Below are 22,346 nucleotides of genomic sequence, written 5' to 3'. Positions count from 1 at the left end.
AACTAACTTGAATAAAGTCTTTCATCTAAAGATCTCATTGTTTGTCTATTTCATGAATCCCTCATCTCATCTCTGAAGGGCTCATTCAGTTTAATACAGTTTAGCTTTGTGGTTTAGAGCTCTAGAAATTGCTATTGTAATTTATAATGCACAAAGTTAACAAATTAATTTCATAATTAAAAAAATAAAGTCCACTCTAAAATGATTTCTTTTACAAAGACGTAGTAACTTTGGATTCTAGCTCACACCTAACTAGTTACGAACTGTATGATTTGAAGTAAAGTATTTATGCTTTTAATGTCCAATTTCTCTGTGGTGATAACAAAGCCTAACAGAGTTAAGAGAAATAAACTTGTGAAAGTGCTTAAGTTCATTTGTTTCTGCGTAAATTTAGAGCGCTGTCATTCTGCCTTCTGTCTTAATCCTGCTCATGAACTGAGGCTCATCTCATACTCTATGTTCTGTGTGATGTGTTCTGTAAACACTTTAACAGTGATTAAACTGAAAAAGTCACTATCATGTCATTTAGATGTGATTTGAGAAAATACCAGATGATCTTTTCCACATTTGGGTACTTATATCACATTTTGCCACTTGTTTGGCAGTAACCCATGTGTTGCCTGGCGTATTATGTTGTATACTTGTTATTCTTCTCTACAGATAATGAGTTATTTGAATTCTGAGATCTTGACTTAATTGAACCCTCATAAAAATTAATGTGTAGTGCTTTCTAGGTATGGAATAAACTTCTATTATTTTTAAAAATTGCTTTGGCATACCCACACACATTTCTCTTAAAATAGTGAAGATGGTCAAATTTGACTGTAATTTTACCAAGGAATTTATTTTATTAAAGCCACCTGGTCGTAATCTCAGAAATCTGATACAGTTATTTAAAAATTTGAGTACATGAAAATTAGGAACCAGAGAAGTTTTTATTCAAAGACTTCTAACACAGAATGGCAAAAACATAAATGGAGATGGGCACTATACATTAGAAACAGAGTAATGTAGGTGGCATTTATCCATGCAATCAGTGGATCTTACCAGTATCAACTGAATTCTAGGTGATCTGCTATAGCCGGGGATATAATGATTAAAAAAAAAAAAAAAAAGACAAAGTCTATACCTGATGGAGCTTATAGAGTAAACAGACAAATATTTAAACCAGACAGTAACAGTGTATGACAATATGCATAAATAGACTTATGTGAGAGGGCCAGAGGCACAGATACTTTGCATACAGTGATTAGAAAAGGCCTTTTAGAGAAAGACACAAATAGTAAGACCCAAAGAATGAGAACTTGCCTAGATAGTAGTGTCTGGTTTCTCTATGAAAGCAATCAGGATTCCTTGGAGAACTAGCTTATTGCAAGTCTGGGCCAGGAACTGTAAAACAACAATAACAGCAACAACAACAACAAAGACGCATTCAAAGTCTATTTGGGATCATGATATGGGAGCCAGCTTGGAGGGGCTCTGACAGACCACAGATGTGACAATTTGAGCATCAGAAGAAAGCAACTTTAATTAATTGGAATGCATCTATTATTTAAAATACATGAGTTCATAGTGTTACTTTAAAAATTCATTGTTCATCTTTGGACCCAAATATTGGACATTCAAATATTTATCCTGTCTTTCCTCCAAGAACTGTATCTCAATATAACCAAATAGTTCATGAGGGATAATTCTTTATAGAATTATAGCTAATAAATATAGAAAGAATAAGCTATTATACTTTAATGAAATGAAAATAAGTACCTAGGCAATGACGCTTTTCACATTTTCCTATATATATTTGTGATTGTTTACGATAGGAAATTTAAGTATCAGATTAAAAGGGAGGGGTAAGAATTTAGCAAGTAGGAATAGGAGTGGTTAGAAGATATTTTCATGCAATGGGAGCAGTATGAACAAGGTGCAGAGGTGAAAAACTACCATACATATTTAGGAAAGGCTTAGTATTTGGAGCTCCCAAAGTACAAGATATGTTAAGTGGAACTATTACGGATATGTAGTTGTATACAAGTTCTCAGAATACACAATACTTAGAAATAGTGAAACCAAATTGTTGCCAAGTTCGGGAGGAACTTGAGATTCAAGCTAATTTGACAGCAGACCTTAATAACACTACACCATGTAGAGTGTAGTGTTGATTTTACTTGAGTAATTTTTGCCTAAAGCAGGTAGTTGATTAATAGATGTGATTGTTCTTCGTTTCAGCATTGTGTTCTTTTTAGTTATGTGTATAGAAATAAGTATCTCAATGTTAATGATTTCTATAACCATTACATTAGGCCCTGTTATAGTGTTAGGGGACCACATATATTCCTATCCAAAAGTAATACATTGGCCGGGTTTGGTGACTCATACTTGTAATCCCGGCACTTTGGGAGAACAAGGGAGGTGGCTTGCTTGAGCCCAGGAGTTGAGCCATGGGCAACATGGCGAAACACTGTGTCTACTAAAAGTACAAAAAATTAGCTGGGCTCAGTGGCACGTGCCTGTAGTCCCAGCTACTTGGGAGGCTGAGATGGGAGGATTGTTTGAGCCCAGGAAGTTGAAGCTGCATTGAGCCATGATCGCGCCACTGTACTCCAGCCTGGGCATTGGAATGAGGCCTTGTCTCAAACAAACAAACGAACGAACGAAAACAAGCACAAAACCAAACATAATACATTGTATAATTGGAATGAGCAGTTTAAAATCAATTCTTAACAAAATGGTCTTCTCAATTCAAATCCCTGTACCTCTCCCGGACACCTATTATAGATAAACATTCTGTTTTATCCAGATTTGTGTTGTGTAGATAATAGTAAGTGGGCAAATTTCTTTGTAAAACAGTTTATTTTGTTGTTTGAAGTGACTTGTGCCACGGTATCATTTAAAAAGAAAAGACCCTTAAAATCTGTCTGAGAATTAATAATATGGAACAGCACCAAAATTTGTTCATTAATTTTACATGCCAGTATATATCTGTCTACTTCAAATTGAATTTGTTTTTCTCTTTCCTGGTATATGAGAGTTTGGCTGCCGGGATTTAGAAAGCTGTGTGATCAGAGTTCTATGGAGATGGACAGCTGTGTTCCCTGTGACATGCCAGAGGTGGTTTGTTTTTATGGCTAGTCAAATAGTTAAAAGTGAAAGGCATATCAATGAAGTTTCAACTTTCTTATCCTTATACTCACCCTTTTCCTAAAAATGGAGACAAGAGAGGCCTGGACAATAATGAAAAAAGGTTGTGTTCTACCATTTATCATTGTTTTTTGGTTGGTTGGTTGGTTGGTTGGTTAATTGGGTTTTTTTTTTTTGAGACAGAGCTTCACTCTATCACCCAGGCTGGAGTGCTGAGGCCCAGTCTCGGCTCACTGCAGCCTCTGCCTCCTGGATTCAAGTGATTCTCCTGCCTCAGCCTCCCAAGTAGCTGGGACTACAGGCGCATGCTACCACACCTGGCTAATTTTTGTATTTTTGGTAGAGATAGATTTTCACCATGTTGGCCAAGCTGGTCTCAAACTCCTGACCTCAAGTGATCTGTCTGCCTTGGCCTCCCAAAGGGCCGGGATTTATAGGTGTAAGCCACCATGTGCAGCCTATCATTGTTTTTTTTTCACTTCTGAATTAAATTTACATTGGGAAAAATGAGATTTTCTAAGTCATGTATTTTAAGGAAAAGAGCTTCCTTTATGGCATAATACTTATTTTAGAAAAAATATGTATTTTTTAACAGGGTATCCAGAAGTTGGCTAGTCAATACCTGAAGAGAGATTGGCCTGGAGTAAAAGCTGATGATCGGAATGATTACAGGTAACTTAGTGGTTTTTGCCTATTTTCTTTAGAAATGGTTTTACTTAAAGCTATGTCACATACAGATAATGTAACACTCCAGTTTTTAAAAGAATTACTTCTTTCCTCTGCCATGTTTTTGGATATAATTTCAAAATTATCAAAATTTTAATGTTTTATAACATTAAATAATCTAAAATAGATTGTAATCTATATAAAATAGATCATTTTCATGTCTTGTATAAGCCAAGATTATATTTTATATAATTAATTATACCCCCAATTGAAACTTAAAGAAGGCAGGTGACAATGGAACACAAATTGCTGAGTGACCTATGATGAAACACATTATTGTGACGGTGATGAAACAAGATTGTATATGTTCTGCCATCTTCATTGATACTTCTGAAATAAATTCTAAATATGGAAAGATGGGGTTTTTGTGAGACTGGGGGGGAAAACTTTCTAATGTATTGTAAGGAAAAGACCTTCTTTTTAGCATAATACTTATTTTAGAAAAATATATGTGTGTTTGTATTTTTGAATATAAACAAAAGATTTAGACATGGCTAGTTAATATCCCACATACGAATTGTAATGAAGGTAGATGAGAATGGAATACAGATTGTGTCCTCAGTGACCTACTGATATCTTAAAAGTATATGTTTGTTTAGAATTTGGTTTCTTTTGGCCAGGCGCAGTGGCTCACGCCTGTAATCTCAGCACTTTGGGAGGCCAAGGCAGGTGGATCACCTGAGATCAGGAGTTCAAGACCAGCCTGGCCAACATGGTGAAACCCTGACTCTACTAAAAATAAAAAAATTAGCCAGACGTGGTGGTGGGCACCTGTAATCCCAGCTACTTGGGAGGCTGAGGCAGGAGGATTGCTTGAACCTGGGAGGCAGAGGTTGCATTGAGCCGAGATCATGCCACTGCACTCCAGCCTGGGCGACAGAGTGAGACTCTGGCTCAAAAAAAAAAAAAAAAAAAAAAAATTGATTTCTTTTTTGAGGTCAATTTGGAAGTATTTATTGTCTTTTATGCTCAGGAGTTGTCCTTTGTGTTGAAGGACCCAGAAGTCAGTGACCTCAGAGCTTGCAGTCTGGTTAGGATTATGATCAAATACCCTTCAAACAATAGCAGAGAATCCAAGGTAATTAAGAACTTAGTGTTGCAGTGCATGGTTTAGAGTCTGAATACGAAATCAAGCTGTTGAATTGTCATTGATGATTGACATCAGATAATTTCTTAAGAATGTGGCAATGAAGCTAGAAAACTGAAGGACATATGATAAGAAACCCTAATAATTCTTCACAGTGGCCTACTGATATCATGGAAGGTGTCTTGAGAGCTATAAATAATAGAACAGTATGATTGCAATAGAGCATATTACAGCAAAACAGGAAATAAAAATATTTAATAGATTTTCTTCATGCCTGTAATCCTAGCACTTTGGGAGGCCGAGGTGGAAGGATCACTTGAGGCAAGTACTTCGAGACTAGCCTGGGCAGTATAGTGAGACTCCATCTCTACAAAAAATACAAACATTAGCTGGGTGTGGTGGTACGTGCCTGTAGTCCCAGCTACTCAGGAGGCTAAGGCAGGAGGATTGCTTGAGCCCAGGAGTTCAAGGCTGCAGTGAGCTATGAATGCACCACTCCCCTCCAGCCTGGGTGACAGAGTGAGACTCTGTCTCCCAAAAAAAAACAAAAAGACAAAGAAACCACATAGATTTTCTTAAGGATTTTCTGTATCTGCAAAATTCAGCTAAGGAGGAAGAGAGGAGAGATGAAATTCTAGGCAAGAGAGGCAAGTAGAACAAAACCTTGAGGTGACAGTGAGCATGGGATGTTCAGTGTTGCTGGTATAAGGAAATCAGCCTAAGAAGATTGCTTGCAGTAAAGAAGGATCCAACTTATAGATAGTTAGGCTGGGCATGGTGGCTCATGCCTGCAATCCCAGTGCTTTGGGAGGCTGAGATGGGAGGATTGCTTGAGGCCAGGAGTTATATTCCAAGTTTATTTAAAATTCAGGATTCAGGTTACCAAAGAAATAAGGATTAAAAAGCTATGCTCCTAGGCTAGCTTATAAACCCTAATTTAAAAAAGTATTGCAAGCCAAGATATACCAAATATTTACTATGTGGCGGACACTGTGCTAAGAACTCATCTCCCATGATTATCAGAACAGCTCTGTGAGGTAGATATAATAATTCTCATTTTATACTATAGGAAACCAGGTCTCAGGTTATGTCTTACTCAAGGTCAGATAGCTATTTAAACACACATTCGTTCTTTCTTTCTTATTCATAGGATGCATATGAAATACCTGCTACATGTCAGCAGTTAAAGTAGACCTTAGGATTAGAGAGGCTAGAAGATATGCTGTCTGTCCTTTGTAAGCATACAGGAGGTAGCCACTATAAACAGTTGCAGAATTGGGTAGTAGGAGAGGGCCATTGGAGCCATAGAAGAAAACCTAGGCTTGTAGAGCCAGGTCTTAAAGAATGTGCAGGAGTTTTCCAGGCAGACAGTTTGGTAAAAGGAATTCTAAGTGAAAATAACCCCTTCAAGGCATGGAGCATGAGAAAAAGTGACTGTTAGTTAACAGTTCAGTAGGGTTGCTGTGAAGTATGTGGGTTAGAGGTTAACTGGAGTGGTGGAGATTAAGGATACATCATAGGTAGGCATCATAAAAGGACTTTACATATCACAGTATAGAGTTTGCTTTTTTATTCAGAACGTAATGGAGGTGTTGAAATGTTTCCATGAGAGGAATCACATTATCATCTTTACCTTAATGATAGTATAAAGGTGGATTCAAGGGTTGTGAGGAAGACTTCAGAAAGGATAGAATGGGAGGAATTTGATTCTTCATCATCTCATATTTGAACCAAGGAAATTGTAGCAGAAATCAAGTTGTAGGGAAGATTTCAGAGATATTTAGAAGACTTAAGCCAGAGGACTTGCAAATGATTTGGCCGAGTTTTGTTTTTTGTGTTTGTCAAATTTGTTCTGAGACAAATTACATATATAAACAGTTTTCTTCATATTTAAAATAGCTCTTGCAACATAGAAAGCACTTGATAAATATTTACTGACTGAATGAATGAAGCAGGGGGAGAGAGATGAAGAAGTATACAATGACTCCCAGGTGTTTTCATTTAGGCAACTGAGAGGATGGTGGTGCTATTGTGAAAAAGACAATAGAAAGATCAGGATTGAGGCTGAGAACAACTGCCAATGTTTTTGTTTATTTGGAGCTTATTTTAGTTTTAGTCATTTAAAGTTTTCCATTTAACTTTTTCGTATTTATATTTGCATTGGTAATTTCAAATTCTTATCCAAGTAATACATGTTTTTTATCAAGTAGGTAAACAGTACAGGAGTATAAAGAATATCATTTCCCAAGCATCTTCCACTCACATTTCTGCTCCCCTAGGGTAATTGCTATTACAAGTGTTTGGTCTTTTCTTTCACATTTTTTTCTGTGTGATTCACACATGGACATACATAGTTTCGTTGTTTCTAACAGAACTGCAATTATTATATAAATGCAGTCTGTAACACCCTTGCTCCCCGCACACACACTTAAAGAGTCTATTTTAGAAATCCCTTCATGTCAGTATGTTCTGGTCCCTCATTCTTTTTAATGCCTGCTTTAGTGCCATAGTATTGATGAACTATACTTTTGTTATCCACATCCCTATTTGTAGTTATTTAGTTTATTAGTATTTCAAATAATGCTGCAGTGAATAAGTTCTGTATGAACGTGAGTATATTTTTGTACACTGAAAGTGTATCTGTAGGGTAAATTCTTAGAGGGAGAAATGCTGGATCAAAGGGTTTATATATTTAAAATGTTGATATTGGAGGGAGGGGCTTCAAGGTGGCTGACTAGGGGCACTTCATACCTCCTCCACTAAGGAGAACCAAACTAGTGAGTGAATAATCATATGTTGACTAGATCATCCAAGAGAGAACACTGGAATTCAACAGAAAAGTGACAGGAAATACCTAAAGTTAAAAAGGAAAGGGAAACAAGGTAGCCTGTTCAGGTGGGATTAGTCAGGAGCCAAGAGAGACCCCCACTGGTCCACATTCCCACTGTAGACTTCTGTAGTGCTGGCCATGGAAGAGCCCTTCAACCTTCCTGGACCTTGAAACTAAGATAGGGAGCTGCCAGGAGATTGTGTGATGGCACTACACCAAGAAGGGAGCTCATGCTGGGTTCCACACACACTGAGAACTAAGCAACTGCAGCAAGGCACTATTTTAGAGCCCTACCCCCAACAGACTGTGCACTGTCCTGGGGGTCCAGCAGCACTAGGGCTAAACCACAAGAGAAGTGTGAGCTTCTGCCCTTGGGGCCAAGGTGTGGGTTAACACTGTTAGGTTAGCAGTGTAAGTGCTGCTGGGGAGCGAGTGATGCTGGGGCAAGTATTCCCCATCTGCTAGCCTAGGTGGTGCACATGTTCCCCACCTGCTAGCCTAGACTTCCAGCTCAGAAGGTAGCCCTCCCTTCTCCAGTGGCAGGGCAGCAGTGCAGCCACTACTGCCCCCCACCTGAGCATTCTGCCAGTGGCCTAGGGATCAGCCTGCCCCTGCCTACTATGGCTGGCACCTGCACATATTGTTGAGAGCCTGAGGGCAAGCCACCCCAGCCTGGCTTCATATCCCTACTCCATGCCAGAGCACACAGGCTAGGGTCCAGGAGATTGCCCAGCGTATTCTACCACCATTGGCACCTGAATACTCCTCTAGGGGGCCTGAGGTTGGTTCTACCCACCCCTGCCACTATCACAGCTGACACCTACCTGCACATGCCACCTGCAGGCTTGGAGACTGAGCCGCCCACCCCATCACAGCCACCACCAATACCAGCATACACTGCTCAAGACCCAGAAGATTATCCCACCACTGCCACTGCTGTTTTATGCCAGCTGCCCAGAAGCCCAAGAATCCGCCCACCCACCCAGCTCACTGCTGCCACTACCAGCATCTGAGTAAGCCACCTGAAGGCCAAGAATTGGCCCACCTGGACTACTGGTGCCAACTCACCACTGCCTCTACTGGGGCTCAAAGACTGGCCTACCTGGTGTCCCAATCCTCAGCAAAACTTTACCACAGGCCCCACTAATAACTGCACCTGAAACCACTGAAGAAATTATGAACACCACTGGCACTGTTTATAGCCAAAGAAATCGTACAGATACCATACCACTGCAAGCACCCAGAATCAAAGCCAAAGGGCCCTACCCAAACAACACCATAGATCTATCTACAGGAAAACATTCCCTACAGAAGCAAATTCAAAAAATTGGAAGAAGTGACTATTACATCAGATGTGCAGTTATCAATGTAGGAAACATGAAAAAGCAAGGAAACATAACTCCAAAGGAATAACATAATTCTCTAGTAACAGATCCCAATAAAAAACAAATTTACAAAATCCTAGAAAAAGAATTCAAAATTTTGATATTAAAGAAGCTCAATGAGATACAAGAAAATTCTGAAAAACAGTACAGAGAAATCAGAAAAACAATTCAGGATATGAATGAGAAATTTACCAAAGAGATAAGATATAAAAAAGAACCAAACAGAAATTCTGTAATGGAAGAATTCATTGAATGAAATACAAAATACATTTGAAAGCTTCAACAATAGAGACTAGATCTGCAAAAGAGAAGATCTTAAAACTTGAAGACAGGTCCTATGAAATAACCCAAGCAGACAAAAAGAAGAAAAATAAGAAAGAATTAACAAAGCCGTTGTGATATATGAGACAACATAAAGTGACCAAATACGCACATTATTGGTTTCCCAGATGGCAAAGAGGGAAGGGAAGGGTTAGAAAATCTATTTGATGAAATAATAGACAAAAACTTCCCAAGTCCAACAAGAGATTTAGACATCCAGATACTGGAGGCTCTGAGACCCCCCAAGCAGATGAAATGCAAAAAGGCATTCTCCATGGTACATTATAGTCAGACTATCTAACATCAAAGACAAAGAGAGAATTCAAAAAACAGCAAGAAAAAAGCATGCAGTCATCTGTCAAAGAACTGCTATGAGACTAATAGCAGATTTCTCAGCAGAAACCTTTACAGGCCAAGAGAGAATGGTATGATATATTCAAAGTACTGAAAGAAAAAAAAACTACCAACCAAACCAAGGATACTGTATTCAGCAAAATTATTCTTCATAAATGAAGGAGAAGTAAATTCTTTCGCAGACAAGCAAAAGGTTAGGGAATTCATCACTACTAGACTGGCCCTAAAATATTAATATTGGAAGTTGTTCCCCATAAACTGTATAAATATATTTAATTTTTTCTAGTATGACTTTGTTTTTTGAGACAGTTTTCACTCCATCACCCAGGCTGGAGTGTGGTGGCACGATCTTGGCTCACTGCAACCTCCACCTCCCAGGTTCAAGTGATTCTCATGCCTCAGCCTCCCGAGCAACTGGGATTACAGGTGTATGCCACCACACCTGGCTAATTTTTGTATTTTTAGTAGAGATGGAGTTTCGCCATGTAGGCCAGGCTGGTCTCGAACTCTTGACCTCAAGTGATCAGCCCACCTCAGCCTCCCAAACTGCTGGGATTACAGGCGTGAGCCACCACACCCAGCCTGTAGTATGATTTTAAATTGTCCCTTTGTTTTTATTTTTTACCAACAGTGCATGTAATCAGTCTTTTAAATTGTTTGCCTATGTGATGATACATGCAGCATTTAATGTCATTAAACAACCTCAATTTGCATTAGACTTTCGTAACACTACTTTCTCTTGGACTTTTTTTTTTTTTAATTTGAGAACAGGTTTTCATTCCTTTCTATGTAAATGCTTCTCAAAAGTCCCTCAGCTCTCTAATGACTCTTGTAAGTAAGCTTATTTATATTCTTGTCTTTAAATCTTGACTATGAACTGGTAATAAGAATATATTTTTATTAACTTTTCAACTTGGGAAACAAAAGCTGCCTCTAATTTTACCTTCTTTGTAGATCTCTTCATATCTGGAATGTTAAGTAGCTGCTTGTTTGCGTGTGATTTCTCTCTTTCACAATTCCATCTGCTGTAATGACACAAACTATATCTTTATATCTTTGTAAAACAGGCCTACTGTCACTCCCCTGCTTGAAAATCTTCTGTTGTTTTTCCTTGCCAATGGGATAAATTTAAATTTATTTTCATGATATTCAAAACCATGAAGAAACCTGGCACCAAATTATCTCTCTGCTTACCTCTGGCCATTTCTCCTTTCATCCTTGGTTTTCCAACCCTTGGGCACCTCAGTTGCAGTTGTGTTTCAGTTCTTATCAACACCTCCACTGGACTGAAAGCAGTCTTTCCCTGTCTTTATTTCTGTTACCCAGGCTTAGGATATTCTCCCTTTCTACTACCAATAACAACCGTGTATGAACATTTATTAAAACACCATTCTTCTTGTTATTAGTTACTATATAAATTATTCTTAGGTTATGAACTTAATCACATTTTCTTTTCTTTGTTTTGAGACAGTCTTGATCTGTCGCCCAGGCTGGAGTGCAGTGGTGCAGTCTTGGCCCACTGCAACGTCTGCCTCCTGGGTTCAAGCAATTCTTGTGCCTCAGCCTCCTGAGTAGCTGGGATTACAGGTGTGCACCACCATGCCCTGCTAATTTTTGTATTTTTAGTAGAGATGGGGTTTTACTATGTTGGCCAGGCTGGTCGCAAACTCCTGGCCTCAAGTGATCTGCCTGCCTCAGCCTCTCAAAGTGCTACAGGCGTGAGGCACTGCAGCCAGCCCTTAATCTCATTTTCCTGAGTTGTCTTGAGATATGATGCCAGTAGAAAGGTGTATTTCTAAGCCTAGGAAAGACCTATGGCTTTGTTTGTTATATCTTAAACACTTTTTACTTTGAGATAGTTGTAGCTACACATACAGTCGTCAGAAATAATAAATTCAGAGTGCTCTTACATTCCCCACCCAGTTCTCCCAGTGGTAATATCTTGCATAACTGTAGTACAATATCACAACCAAGAAATTGATACTGATACAGTCATCCAACTTAATTCAGAATTCGTTAGTTTTATACACATTCATTTATGTGTATATAAGTGTTCATATTGAGTTCTGTGCCGTTTTACCACATTTGTAGCTTTGTGTGACCTCTTCCACACTTAAGATCTTGTTAAGAATTTAACAGTTAAGAATTTCTTGATTTCTTTCTTTTCTTTTCCTTTCCTTTTTCCCCCCTTTTTTCTTTCTTCTTTCCTTTCTTTCAAAACAGGGTCTCACTTTTGCACCCAAGCTGGAGTGAAGTGGCTCACTGTAGCCTCAAACTCTTGGATCCAAGTGATCCTTCCACATCACCTCCTGCATAGCCACCACTACCACCATGCTTGGCTAATTTTAAATTTTTTTTTGTGGAGATGAGGTTTTGTTATATTGCCCAGGCTGATCTCAAACTCCTGGCCTCAAGCAATCCTTCTGCCTCAGCCTCCCAAAATGCTGAGATTACATGCGTGAGCCACTGTGCCCAGCCTTGATTTATTTCTTAATGAGAAATTTCTTCTGGTAAAGTTTTCTAGGTTTTCCTAGATATCTTATATGATATTCATATAAGAAATAGTTCACAGCATGAACTTAGATAGTATATGGATAAATGGTTTTGTATTTTACTAGTTATAACCTAATTATTATGGCAAGTATTTTTCAGTTAGAATAGTGATATAAAGTCGTAAGATACATATATTTTAGTTTAAAAGGTTAGTCATTTTTAAAAAATGATAAATAATGGTACAGAAGATAGGAGACAAAAATAGTAGATGATGTATACAAAGGACTTAGGATACATAAGTCTTGGTATAAACTATATCAGAATGAAGAGGCCCTTTTTAATGTTCAGCATTGTTACTGAGACTAAGAACAATCTTATGTCAGCAAAAGACAGAGGTTTGGGAGCCAGACACATTTGGTTTCAAATCTAGGCTCCATCATTCCTTCCTCTCCTCCTCCAGTAAATATGTATTGAGTGCCTGCTATGCCATACCCTGTGCCGAACATACAACAGTGAATGAAACAAAGCTTCTGCTGCATGGAGCCTACATTCTAATGAGGGAAGACAAACAGTAAACAAGTGAATAATTAAACATATATGCCAATTGGCGGTAAGAACAGTAAGCATAGTAGGGAGAATACAGAGGGCCAAGAAGTGATTGCGCAGCAATTGCTGTAATGTGCAGGGCACAGGTGTTGGGGGACAAGGCAGAAGCAGAGAGGGCAGGTAGGAGACTTGCAGTAATCTAGGCATAAGGTGAGGGTGGCTCAAAGCAGGGTAGTCACAGTGGAGGAGACTGGCAGTAATTAAATTCCATGGTATTTTTTAAGTCTAGCAAACAGGATTTCTTGATGGAGCAGATATGATAGACAAATGAGGAATCAGTGATGATTCCAGGGCTTTGGGTTTGAACCAACTACTAGAAGGTTTGAGTTGCTGTCAATGAGATGGAATAGATAGATTGCCAGAACAGATTTTAGGGAAATCAAGAATTTAGTTTTGTACATGTTAAGTGTAAGGTGCCTACTAAATATCCAAGTTGGATATGTTGAACAGGCAGTTAGGGTTTAGGGAAGGTATCTGGACAGGAATTAAAAATTCAGGAATTGGGCTGAGAGTAGTGGTTCATGTATGTAATCCCAGAACTTTAGGAGGCTAAGGCAGGAGGATGGCTTAAAGCCAGGAGTTCAAGATGCAGATTAAGTATCAAAGTGAGATACCATTTCTATTAAAAAAATAATAATAACCAGATGCAGTGGCTCATTCCTGTAGGCCCAGTTACTTGGGAGGCTGAGGCGGGAGGACCACTTGAGCCCAGGAGTTCGAGGCTGTAGTAAGCTGTGATCATGCCATGCACTCCAGCCTGAGCAACAGAACAAGATCCTGCCTCTTTAAAAAAAAAAAAAAAAAGTTTAGGAATAGTCAGGATATTGATACTCTTTAAAGCCATGAGACCGGATGGCTTTAAAACCATCTGTAGAGTGAGGTCATCTAAAGAGTGAATGTAGGCCTGGTGCAGTGGCTCACACCTGAAATTCTAGCACTTTGGAAGGCTGAGGTAGGAGGATTGCTTGAGCCGAGGCATTTGAGGCTACAGTCAGCTATGACTGTGCCACTGCACTACCACCTGAGTGACAGAGCAAGACCTTATCTCTAAAAAGAAATAATAAAAATAAAATAAAAATTTAAAAACAATTTTCAACAGAGTGAATGTAGTTAGAGAAGAGAAGAAGCCTGGGGTCTGACTTGAGGGCACTCCAGTATTTATGAGACAGTGAGATGAAGAGGAACCGGCAAAGGAGACTAAAGAATGGCTGGTGAGGTGGGAGTAGACCAAGGGAGAGTGATGTCCTGGAAGCCAAGTGAAGGAAACATTTCAAGAAGGATAAACTAGATCAGTGTTGTGATAGGTCGAGTAATAGAATCAAGACTTGAACTATTTGGACTAGCCATAGGAAGATCTTTGATGACTTTGGCAAGCAATTTCAGAAGAGTAGTAGACACTAAAGTCTGATTTGGATAGAATTGAGAGACCCAGACGAGAGAAAGTAGAAGCAGTAATTTTAGACAATTCTTTCAAGGAGTTTTTCTATAAAAGAGAGTAGACATTAGGGTAGCAGCTGGTGAGAAATGGAGGTTTGATGGAGATTTTTCAAATGGAGATATTATAGCATGTTTGCTCACAAGAATGCTCCAGTAGAGAGGGAAAAACTGCCATTGTAGATTTTCGAATTGATATTCTTGAGTGAGAGGTTGTGTAACATAGTGTAAATGTGAGGAGTTGGCCTTCAGAGCACAGGTAGTTCGTGCAAGTAATAGGAGGATTGGCATAATGTATGGGTGCAGAGACAAGGAGTTTGGCAGATGTGGTGGGAACACGTGGACATTGCCTTCTGATAGTGCCACTGTTGGCTGAAAGTGTGGTCGTATTAGAGGTGTGAGAAGAGAGAAGTTGGGAAATAATTGTGTAGAAGGGTGGGTAAAGAATGGATTAAGGAAATATAGTACCCTTGCTGGGTAGCACTAAGGGGTTACTAGCATTTATTTGACATCAATTTAAAATGCGACCAGGCAACGTAATTATCTTTTTCTCCAGCCACATTCTGTCATATACTTTGATATGATGTAAACAGTTTTAGATTTAACCAAGGTAGGAGCTTGTAGGTTATAAAGGTGGAAAGAGAAAGAGGCAAGGGTAATAAGGGCATACATAAGGGAGTGATTATAGGGATAGACCATGAAACCTAAGCTGGGTAACGAACTGAAAAGGGAGATTATGAGAGAGGCAAGAGACAATGGAAAGGCGGTAGGACCAAATGGATTGTGGGTTCTTATAGGATTGAGTAACTGTTAGAGTCAGAATTCTAAAGGGTTTGAGTAGAATCAGGAGGTGTTAGTCAGAAATCAAAAGATTGAACTTGGGGTGAGAGCAAAGCAGTAGTTATTAGTAATGGCAGAGTCTAGGTTATGACCATGGAGGTGCTATTTCCTGGTGAGTAGCCTTAGAAAAATTTCACAACCTCTCTGAGCCTCAATTTTCTCCTCTGTAAAATGGGAATAATACCTATCTTACAGAGTTATTATGAGGATTAAATGATATGATAAATGTAAAATACATAACGTAGTACTTACCATGTGATATGTAGAATGGCAAAGTACCGTATATGCTTGATACTTTTTTTTTTTTTTTTGGAGATGGAGTCTTACTCTGTTGCCCAGGCTGGAGTGCAGTGGCACTATCTCGGCTCACTGCAACCTCCACCTTCCAGTTCAAGCTAGTCTCCTGCCTCAGTCTCCTGAGTAGCTGGTGGGGTTACAGGCGCCAGCCACAACACCTGGCTAATTTTTGTATTTTCGGTAGAGACGGGATTTCACCATGTTGGCCAGGCTGGTCACGAACTCCTGACCTCAGGGAGTCCGCCCACCTTGGCCTCCCAGAGTGCTGGGATTACAGGCTTGAGCCACCACGCTGGCTGATATTTTTCTTATCCTTCACAATTGCTTCATATGAAACCTGGTGAAATAAAAATTTTTTAAAAATCACTCTATGACCTATGATTATTTTTCCTTAATTGTAATGAAAAACACCACTACCATTGGGAGTACCACTATTATTGTTAACAAGAAGTGCTTCTATTTCTGTTACAATTCTGCTACTGTTAGTATGTATTCATTTAAAAGAATCTGTGTATCATGAATTTTCATATCATTTGCATTTAATTTTTAAAATAGCCCTGTGAGGTAAGTGGTGCAGGTATTTTTGTTACTTCTCCATTTGCCAGTTGAGGAAATGAAAGTATAGTGAAGTGTGCTACTTATGATTATTTTGTTAAAACTAGAACTTGAACTTAGGTCTTCTGACTGGTGACCGAATTCTGTGCTTTTCATAGTATATCAGTGTTCAGGATATGTTTCCCTGCTATAAATCTGCTAAACTCTAAAGGTCTCTTTTTAAACTATCTTTTTAATGAAAGGGTTTGTCTTTTTATTGTATAGTCTTCATAGTTAATACATTCATCCATTCATTTATTTACTCCTTCAACACATATTATTGTAACCATTCTTTATTTGCTAGGTCCTTGCAATAGCAAGACATACACCCCTGCCTTCATGGAGCTTTTACTATAGTGAGAGGGACAGATGTTAATAAACAATTACATTAAAATATTTATAATTAAAAGAAAAGTGCTGGAACCATGAACAGCTAACAAAGAATAACTTGATTGAGTTTGGGGGTTGGCTTGATGGTGATGGTGAAAGACTTCCCAAAGGAAGTTACATTTAACTGAGACTGTAAGGGCGAACAGCTATTAACTAGGAGAAGGGATAAAGAGAAGAGGGTGTTACACTGAGAGAAGAACATGGATGAAGGGTCTCTCCCTTCCTCTCTTTTTTCCTATCACAATTCATAATGGTTCTTTTTCATTTTTTTTATTATTTTAAAATGTATTTTAAGTATAAATTAATAGTTACAAATCATAGTACTGAATTTTTCTCTCAGTGCATTCTTCAAGAAAATCAGTTGTTGGGACTGCTTAGGAGGGAGAGCCTGTGGTGAGTTTACATTGCAAGTTCCATTGGTTGTCATGCAGTGAGGCCATGGAGGGCGTTCACTTTGCTGTTCTTAACTTCATCAGTGCTTTTATGCTGACAGTTTTTGCTGGTGCAACACATTGAATCTTTCCAAAGGGATAGTGATACACCTCTGCCTAAATAATGACTATTTCCATCTAAACTGATTCATCTGGTATATTACATGAACTAATTTGTAAGACTCCATGGTTGAAAACCATAGTTTATCAAGTTTTTTTCTTTACTTCTAAGTAAGATAGGGACCTAGGCAATTTTTCTTTTTCTTGCTTCTACACTGTCATCTGTTGACCACAGTGAGCATTCTGTATAGCATTTAGTCCCACATGTTGCTGTGGTTGAAAATCGATATGGATTTCCCACAAAAGGGAAATCTCAGGAGATGAATATTATAATCTATCAGAATTTCACTTTAAGGACTCATTTTAAAAAATAAAGCACTACCATTGTTATAAATTATCGATTGTGTTTATAAATAGTGTGGGAGCATGCTAGAATTGACTAAGGCATTTAGCAAGTAGGAAAGAAGGTTGAAGAGGAAATTGGCTAGAAAAAGCAAAGGATTAATAATTCTTTGACCTGACTGAGATTGCTGAGCACATTTATCAAGCAAAGGTGATGGGACTTGGTTGGAATGAATCCAAAGCGCAGTGTGATGCTAAGCATTGTTATAACAGGGCGACAGATATAGAGCAACACTATTATAGATTTCTTTTGTCAGACAAAATAGACTTTGCAAGCACATCAACAGTTGTTCATGATATATTTTTCCAGCCGCGTCAGTTGATGTAAGAGTAAAATGATGTCATTGAAAGACAGTGTACTATATATATAGGTACCCAGTCTTCGTCTTGTATCTCAGTAGTGCCACCTTCTTCTTATATGACCTAAAGTGATACTCTAAAATCTCTCTGGGCCTCAGTTACCTTATTAGTAAAATTAGGAAAATACCTTAATGAAGTAATAAAACTTGATATTCATAATTATGGCCTTGTGACAGCAAAAGACTTGGAGAGTCTGAAATACTCACTAATTTTTATAGTGTTAGCTTTGTAATTCTTGTAGCACTTTACTCCATTATTAAGAATAACGAATGAATCAAAACTCCCTATTGCTGAGCTATAAGAATAGAGTATATGCCATGTTGCTTGTTATGTGTGATGACATATTGCCTATAAGCCATTATAAATACATTAAAGAAGACATTCATTTATTCTGTCAGTGCTGCCCTGTGAGCAAAAGGTTAGCCAACTTTTTCTTCCTGTTCCCTGCTTAATGCTTTTCTATCCCTCTTTGAATTTAGGAGCATGTATCCCGTTTGGAAATCTTTTCTCGAGGGAACAATGCAGGTAGCCCAGTCTCGGATGAATATATGTGAAAACTATAAAAACTTCATTTCTGAGCCTGCAAGGACAGTGAGAAGCTTAAAAGAACAGCAACTAAAAAGGGTATTGTTTTTATTTCTGTTCTTATATGCATTTTAATATCTCAGTGCTACATTTATAATCTGCAAGATTATGCTAAATTTTATTTAAAACTATATGGTCCCATATGTTTCTGGTTGACATTTTACTAGGATTTTCTGATTTCAACATGTTCTCATTAAGTACTGTGTTTTATTAACTGCTAAAAATGAATGTAATTCAAATCCATGGACGTTCAAAAAGCTCAGTAAATACTTTTTAGAAATACCACTTTTCGGCATAATTCAAGTACATAGATCTACTTAGTTTCACAATATCGATATAGTTTGATGTATATTAGAATAGTTACAAGGTTATTAATCCCACTAGTTCTTGAAAAAAGTTTACATTAATTTGTGTTACTTTCAACTTGACCCATTTTGTATAATAATTTAAAGGAAATTGACATATTTTGACTAAACATAAAAAACTTACTTTAAAAAACCCGATGGACTCTAAACTTTAATTATATGGGTTACACATGAGTAAATGTTTTCAAATGGACATATTTTATTACACAGAAATAAAAAATTCATAGGAAAATGGCATTGCTTAATGTGACTTTTTAGAAAAGTTGGCTGTTGAAAATAGGTGATTGAATTGCATTCTTTTGGAAATAGAGTTACAAAAATTGAGATTATCATTATACCTAATAAGTAATTAAAATTTTCTTGTGGAAGAAATACTTTCTTCTAATACTTTAGAAAGTATTAAAGTAAAGAAAATATTAAAAGAGAAGAAAGAAAATATTAAAGTAATTATTTAGGGAAGTAATATTTTAGAAGCCATCCAGTGTTTTGATTCTAATTGTCATTTGGATTTTCAGAACATTTTTACAAACACCTTTCCCACCAAAAACCCCCCAATTTTCCGTTTGCCAAAGATGATTCTAGTAGCATGAAATCAATATGTTAGATGTATATGTGTCTTTATGTAAAATGTTAATTTCTTTAGAGCACTCACCTAATATTAGTCAGTTAAACATATTTGTATAAGAATACCTGTGTTTTATCTTTGCCAAAAAATATCTCTTTCAAAACAAACATAGTGAGTAACCTATGTGATCACTGGCAGTGATTTTGGGTTGGAAGAAAGTGTGTGTGTCTGTGTGTGTGTGTGTCTGATTGTGCAGAAAGAGGGTGGAAGGTAGGGGCAGAGAATTAATACTAGTATAACTTCCCAACCAGGAGGAAATACTGCATTTCAAATTTCCAGTGCATTCATCAGATCTAATTGAATTACTGCCACCTTACTCAATATCAGAATATTTCGAGAGTTTAACTACCTCTGGTGCTTTTCTCTTCCATTGATGAAGTAGTCTCAGACCTGAATTTAACTGACATTCCTGGGCAAAGAATGTTTGATAAGGCCAGGTGTGGTGGCTCACGCCTGTAATCCCAGCACTTTGGATGGCCGAGCCGGGTGGATCACCTGAGGTCAGGAATTCAAGACCAGCCTGACCAATATGGTGAAACCCCATCTCTACTAAAAATACAAAAATTAACCGGGTGTGGTGGCGTGCGCCTGTAGTTCCAGCTACTCGGGAGGCTGAGACAGGAGAATTGCTTGAACCCGGGAGGTGGAGGTTGCAGTGAGCTGAGATCATGCCACTGCCCTCCAGCCTGGGTGACAGAGTGAGACTCTATCTCAAAAAAAAAAAAAAGAATCTTTGGTAAGATTCAACAAATGCTCATGTCTGTGAATTAACTTGTTTTATATTATAGCTGATGATCTATGTTACATCTAAGCAATTGTTAAATATTCAGTACGTATTAGGTATACCTGTCAGGACTCTGAGATAGCAAATGACAGAAACCTCCTTCAAACTGCTTTAAGCCAAGAAGGGAATGTATCTGCTTGTGTAACTGAAAATTGAAGAACTTCAAGCATGGGTGGATCTAGGGGTTCAAATGATGGTATTAGAATTCAGACTTTCTTTCCATCCATTAGCTCTGCTTTTCTGAATGGCTTCACTCACTAACAAGTCTCTCCACATGGTGACCCCCAATGTGCCAGATTTATAAATCTTAAAGGTAGCAATCCCAGATTTTTCATTTTCCCAAATGACCAGAGTTGTTTTGCGTAGCAGCTGCATCATTTGGCATTGTGCACCAACAGTGCACAAGGGCTCCAGTTTCTCTACAGCCTTGCCAACATCTGTTATCCTTTTAAAAAAATAATAGCCTCCTAACAGGTGTGAGGTAATTAATATTGTGGCTTTGATCTGTATTTAACTGATGGTTAGTGATATTAAGCAATCTAATATTCTTTATTATCAATTTTTTCCTCCATTATTAGCTTATTTTTTAAATCCTGTATTCTTTTAGTAATTACCTTAGAGATTATAATATGCCTCCCTAACTTATTACATTACCTTGAATCATTAATCTTACTATTCCCCAAACCTTGTTCCCAATTAACTTTTTTTTTTTTTGAGGCGGAGTCTCGCTCTGTCACCCAGGCTGGAGTGCAGTGGCATGATCTCGCTCACAGCAGCCTCTGCCTCTTGGGCTCGGCGATCCTCCCACCCCCGTCTCCTGAGTGGCTGCGATTACAGACGTGTACCACCACGCCTGGCTAATTTTATTGTATTTTTAGTAGAGACAGGTTTCACCATGTTGGCCAGGCTGGTCCTGAACTCCTGACCTCAAGTGATCTGCCTGCCTCAGCCTCCAAAAGTGTGGGGATTACAGGCATGAGCCACCTCGCCTGGTCCAATTTAACTTACTACAATCTACCTTGAATTAGTATTTTACTACCTCATGAACAATATAAAAATCTTCTAGCAAGATAATTCCATTTAACTCCCATTTATGAGTTTTTGGCTGTTAGACCTTTTGACTCTGTTCATATGTCTTTTCTACTTTTTCAGAATTTTCTGTTTTCCACCCTTTTTTCTCTGTGTACTTCAGTCTGAGTATTTAACAAGTTTATTAATATACTGTTCTACTATTTTGAATCTGCTTTAAAAACTCATCTTTTGGGGACGGGAGTGGTGGTTCATGCCTGTAATTTCAGCACTTTGGGAGGCCGAGGTGGAAAGATCATTTCAGTTCAAGATCAGCCTGGCCAACATGGTGAAATCCCGTCTCTACAAAAAATGCAAAAATTAGCCAGGTGTGGTGGTTCATGCCTGCAGTCCCAGCTACTTGGGAGGTTGAGGCAGGAGGATCACTTGAGCCCAGGAGGTAGAGATTGCAGGAAGTCGAGATCGTGCCACTGCACTCCAGCCTGGGTGACAGAGGGAGACCCTTTCTCAAAAACAAAAAAACCCTCATATTTCGGAATCTTAATGTACTTTTCAGTTCCAGGATTTTTATTTGACTTTTAAATACTATATTCCATGTTTCTGGTACAATTCTCCATGTTTTTCCTTTATCCTCTTAAACATGTTACTACTGATCTCTATTATATAATTTCACTATCTGAATTACTGTAGGTCTCTTCTAACTGCCTGCGGTTTTTCTTGATGTTTGGTTATTTGGGTCTTCTGTTTGATTATGACTCACAATGTTGGACATTGTGGATAAAAATTGTAGAGGCTCTGGGAAGATGTTATTTCCAAAGAGGGTTAAGCTTTCTTCTGGCAGGTGGATAGAATGCTATTAGATCACCTTGATTCTGTTAGGCTCTCTGGTTTTAGGCTTTTTAGGGCTATTCTGTTTCACTTACTCCTAGAGTTTTAACTGAAAATATAGGGTGCTTGCCAAGACCCTTCTAATTTGACAAGACTTGAACTCTGACCTTTGTCTTCTCAACATCATGTAGCTGCTCTGATGCTCTGATCTCTGCTCACTCTTTGGCCTCTCAGCTACGGTTCTCTACTGGATTTCTTGGCATTTTACCCAACACCTGCTTTTTAGAAGTCATCTGTTAACCCAAGGGGAAATTACGTACAGATTTTTGGACTTGCTTTTCTGCAGTACCCCTCTTTCTAAACCCTTACCTCTCAAGTTCCT

At 38.3% G+C, this 22,346-nt stretch overlaps 1 protein-coding gene across 7 annotated transcripts in view; it reads left to right on the top strand.

Annotated features, from left to right (window-relative positions):
- FCHSD2 (FCH and double SH3 domains 2) overlaps positions 1–22,346 on the top strand; it is a 308,605-nt gene that overhangs the window by 127,469 nt on the left and 158,790 nt on the right. For 5 of the 7 annotated variants that reach the window (XM_002822208.4, XM_024254856.3, XM_054526013.2 and 2 more), the window contains 2 exons: positions 3,734–3,810; positions 18,228–18,372. In XM_002822208.4, the coding sequence (XP_002822254.1) occupies positions 3,734–3,810; positions 18,228–18,372 (222 nt within the window). Of the gene's footprint in view, positions 1–3,026; positions 3,109–3,733; positions 3,811–18,227; positions 18,373–22,346 lie in introns of all 7 variants that reach the window. The other 2 variants (XM_054526011.2, XM_063728199.1) reach the window with 1 other exon arrangement.

Source organism: Pongo abelii, chromosome 9 (genome assembly GCF_028885655.2).
Source record: "Pongo abelii isolate AG06213 chromosome 9, NHGRI_mPonAbe1-v2.0_pri, whole genome shotgun sequence".
Lineage (NCBI taxonomy): Eukaryota > Metazoa > Chordata > Mammalia > Primates > Hominidae > Pongo > Pongo abelii.
This window is presented reverse-complemented; position numbering and strand designations above follow the sequence as displayed.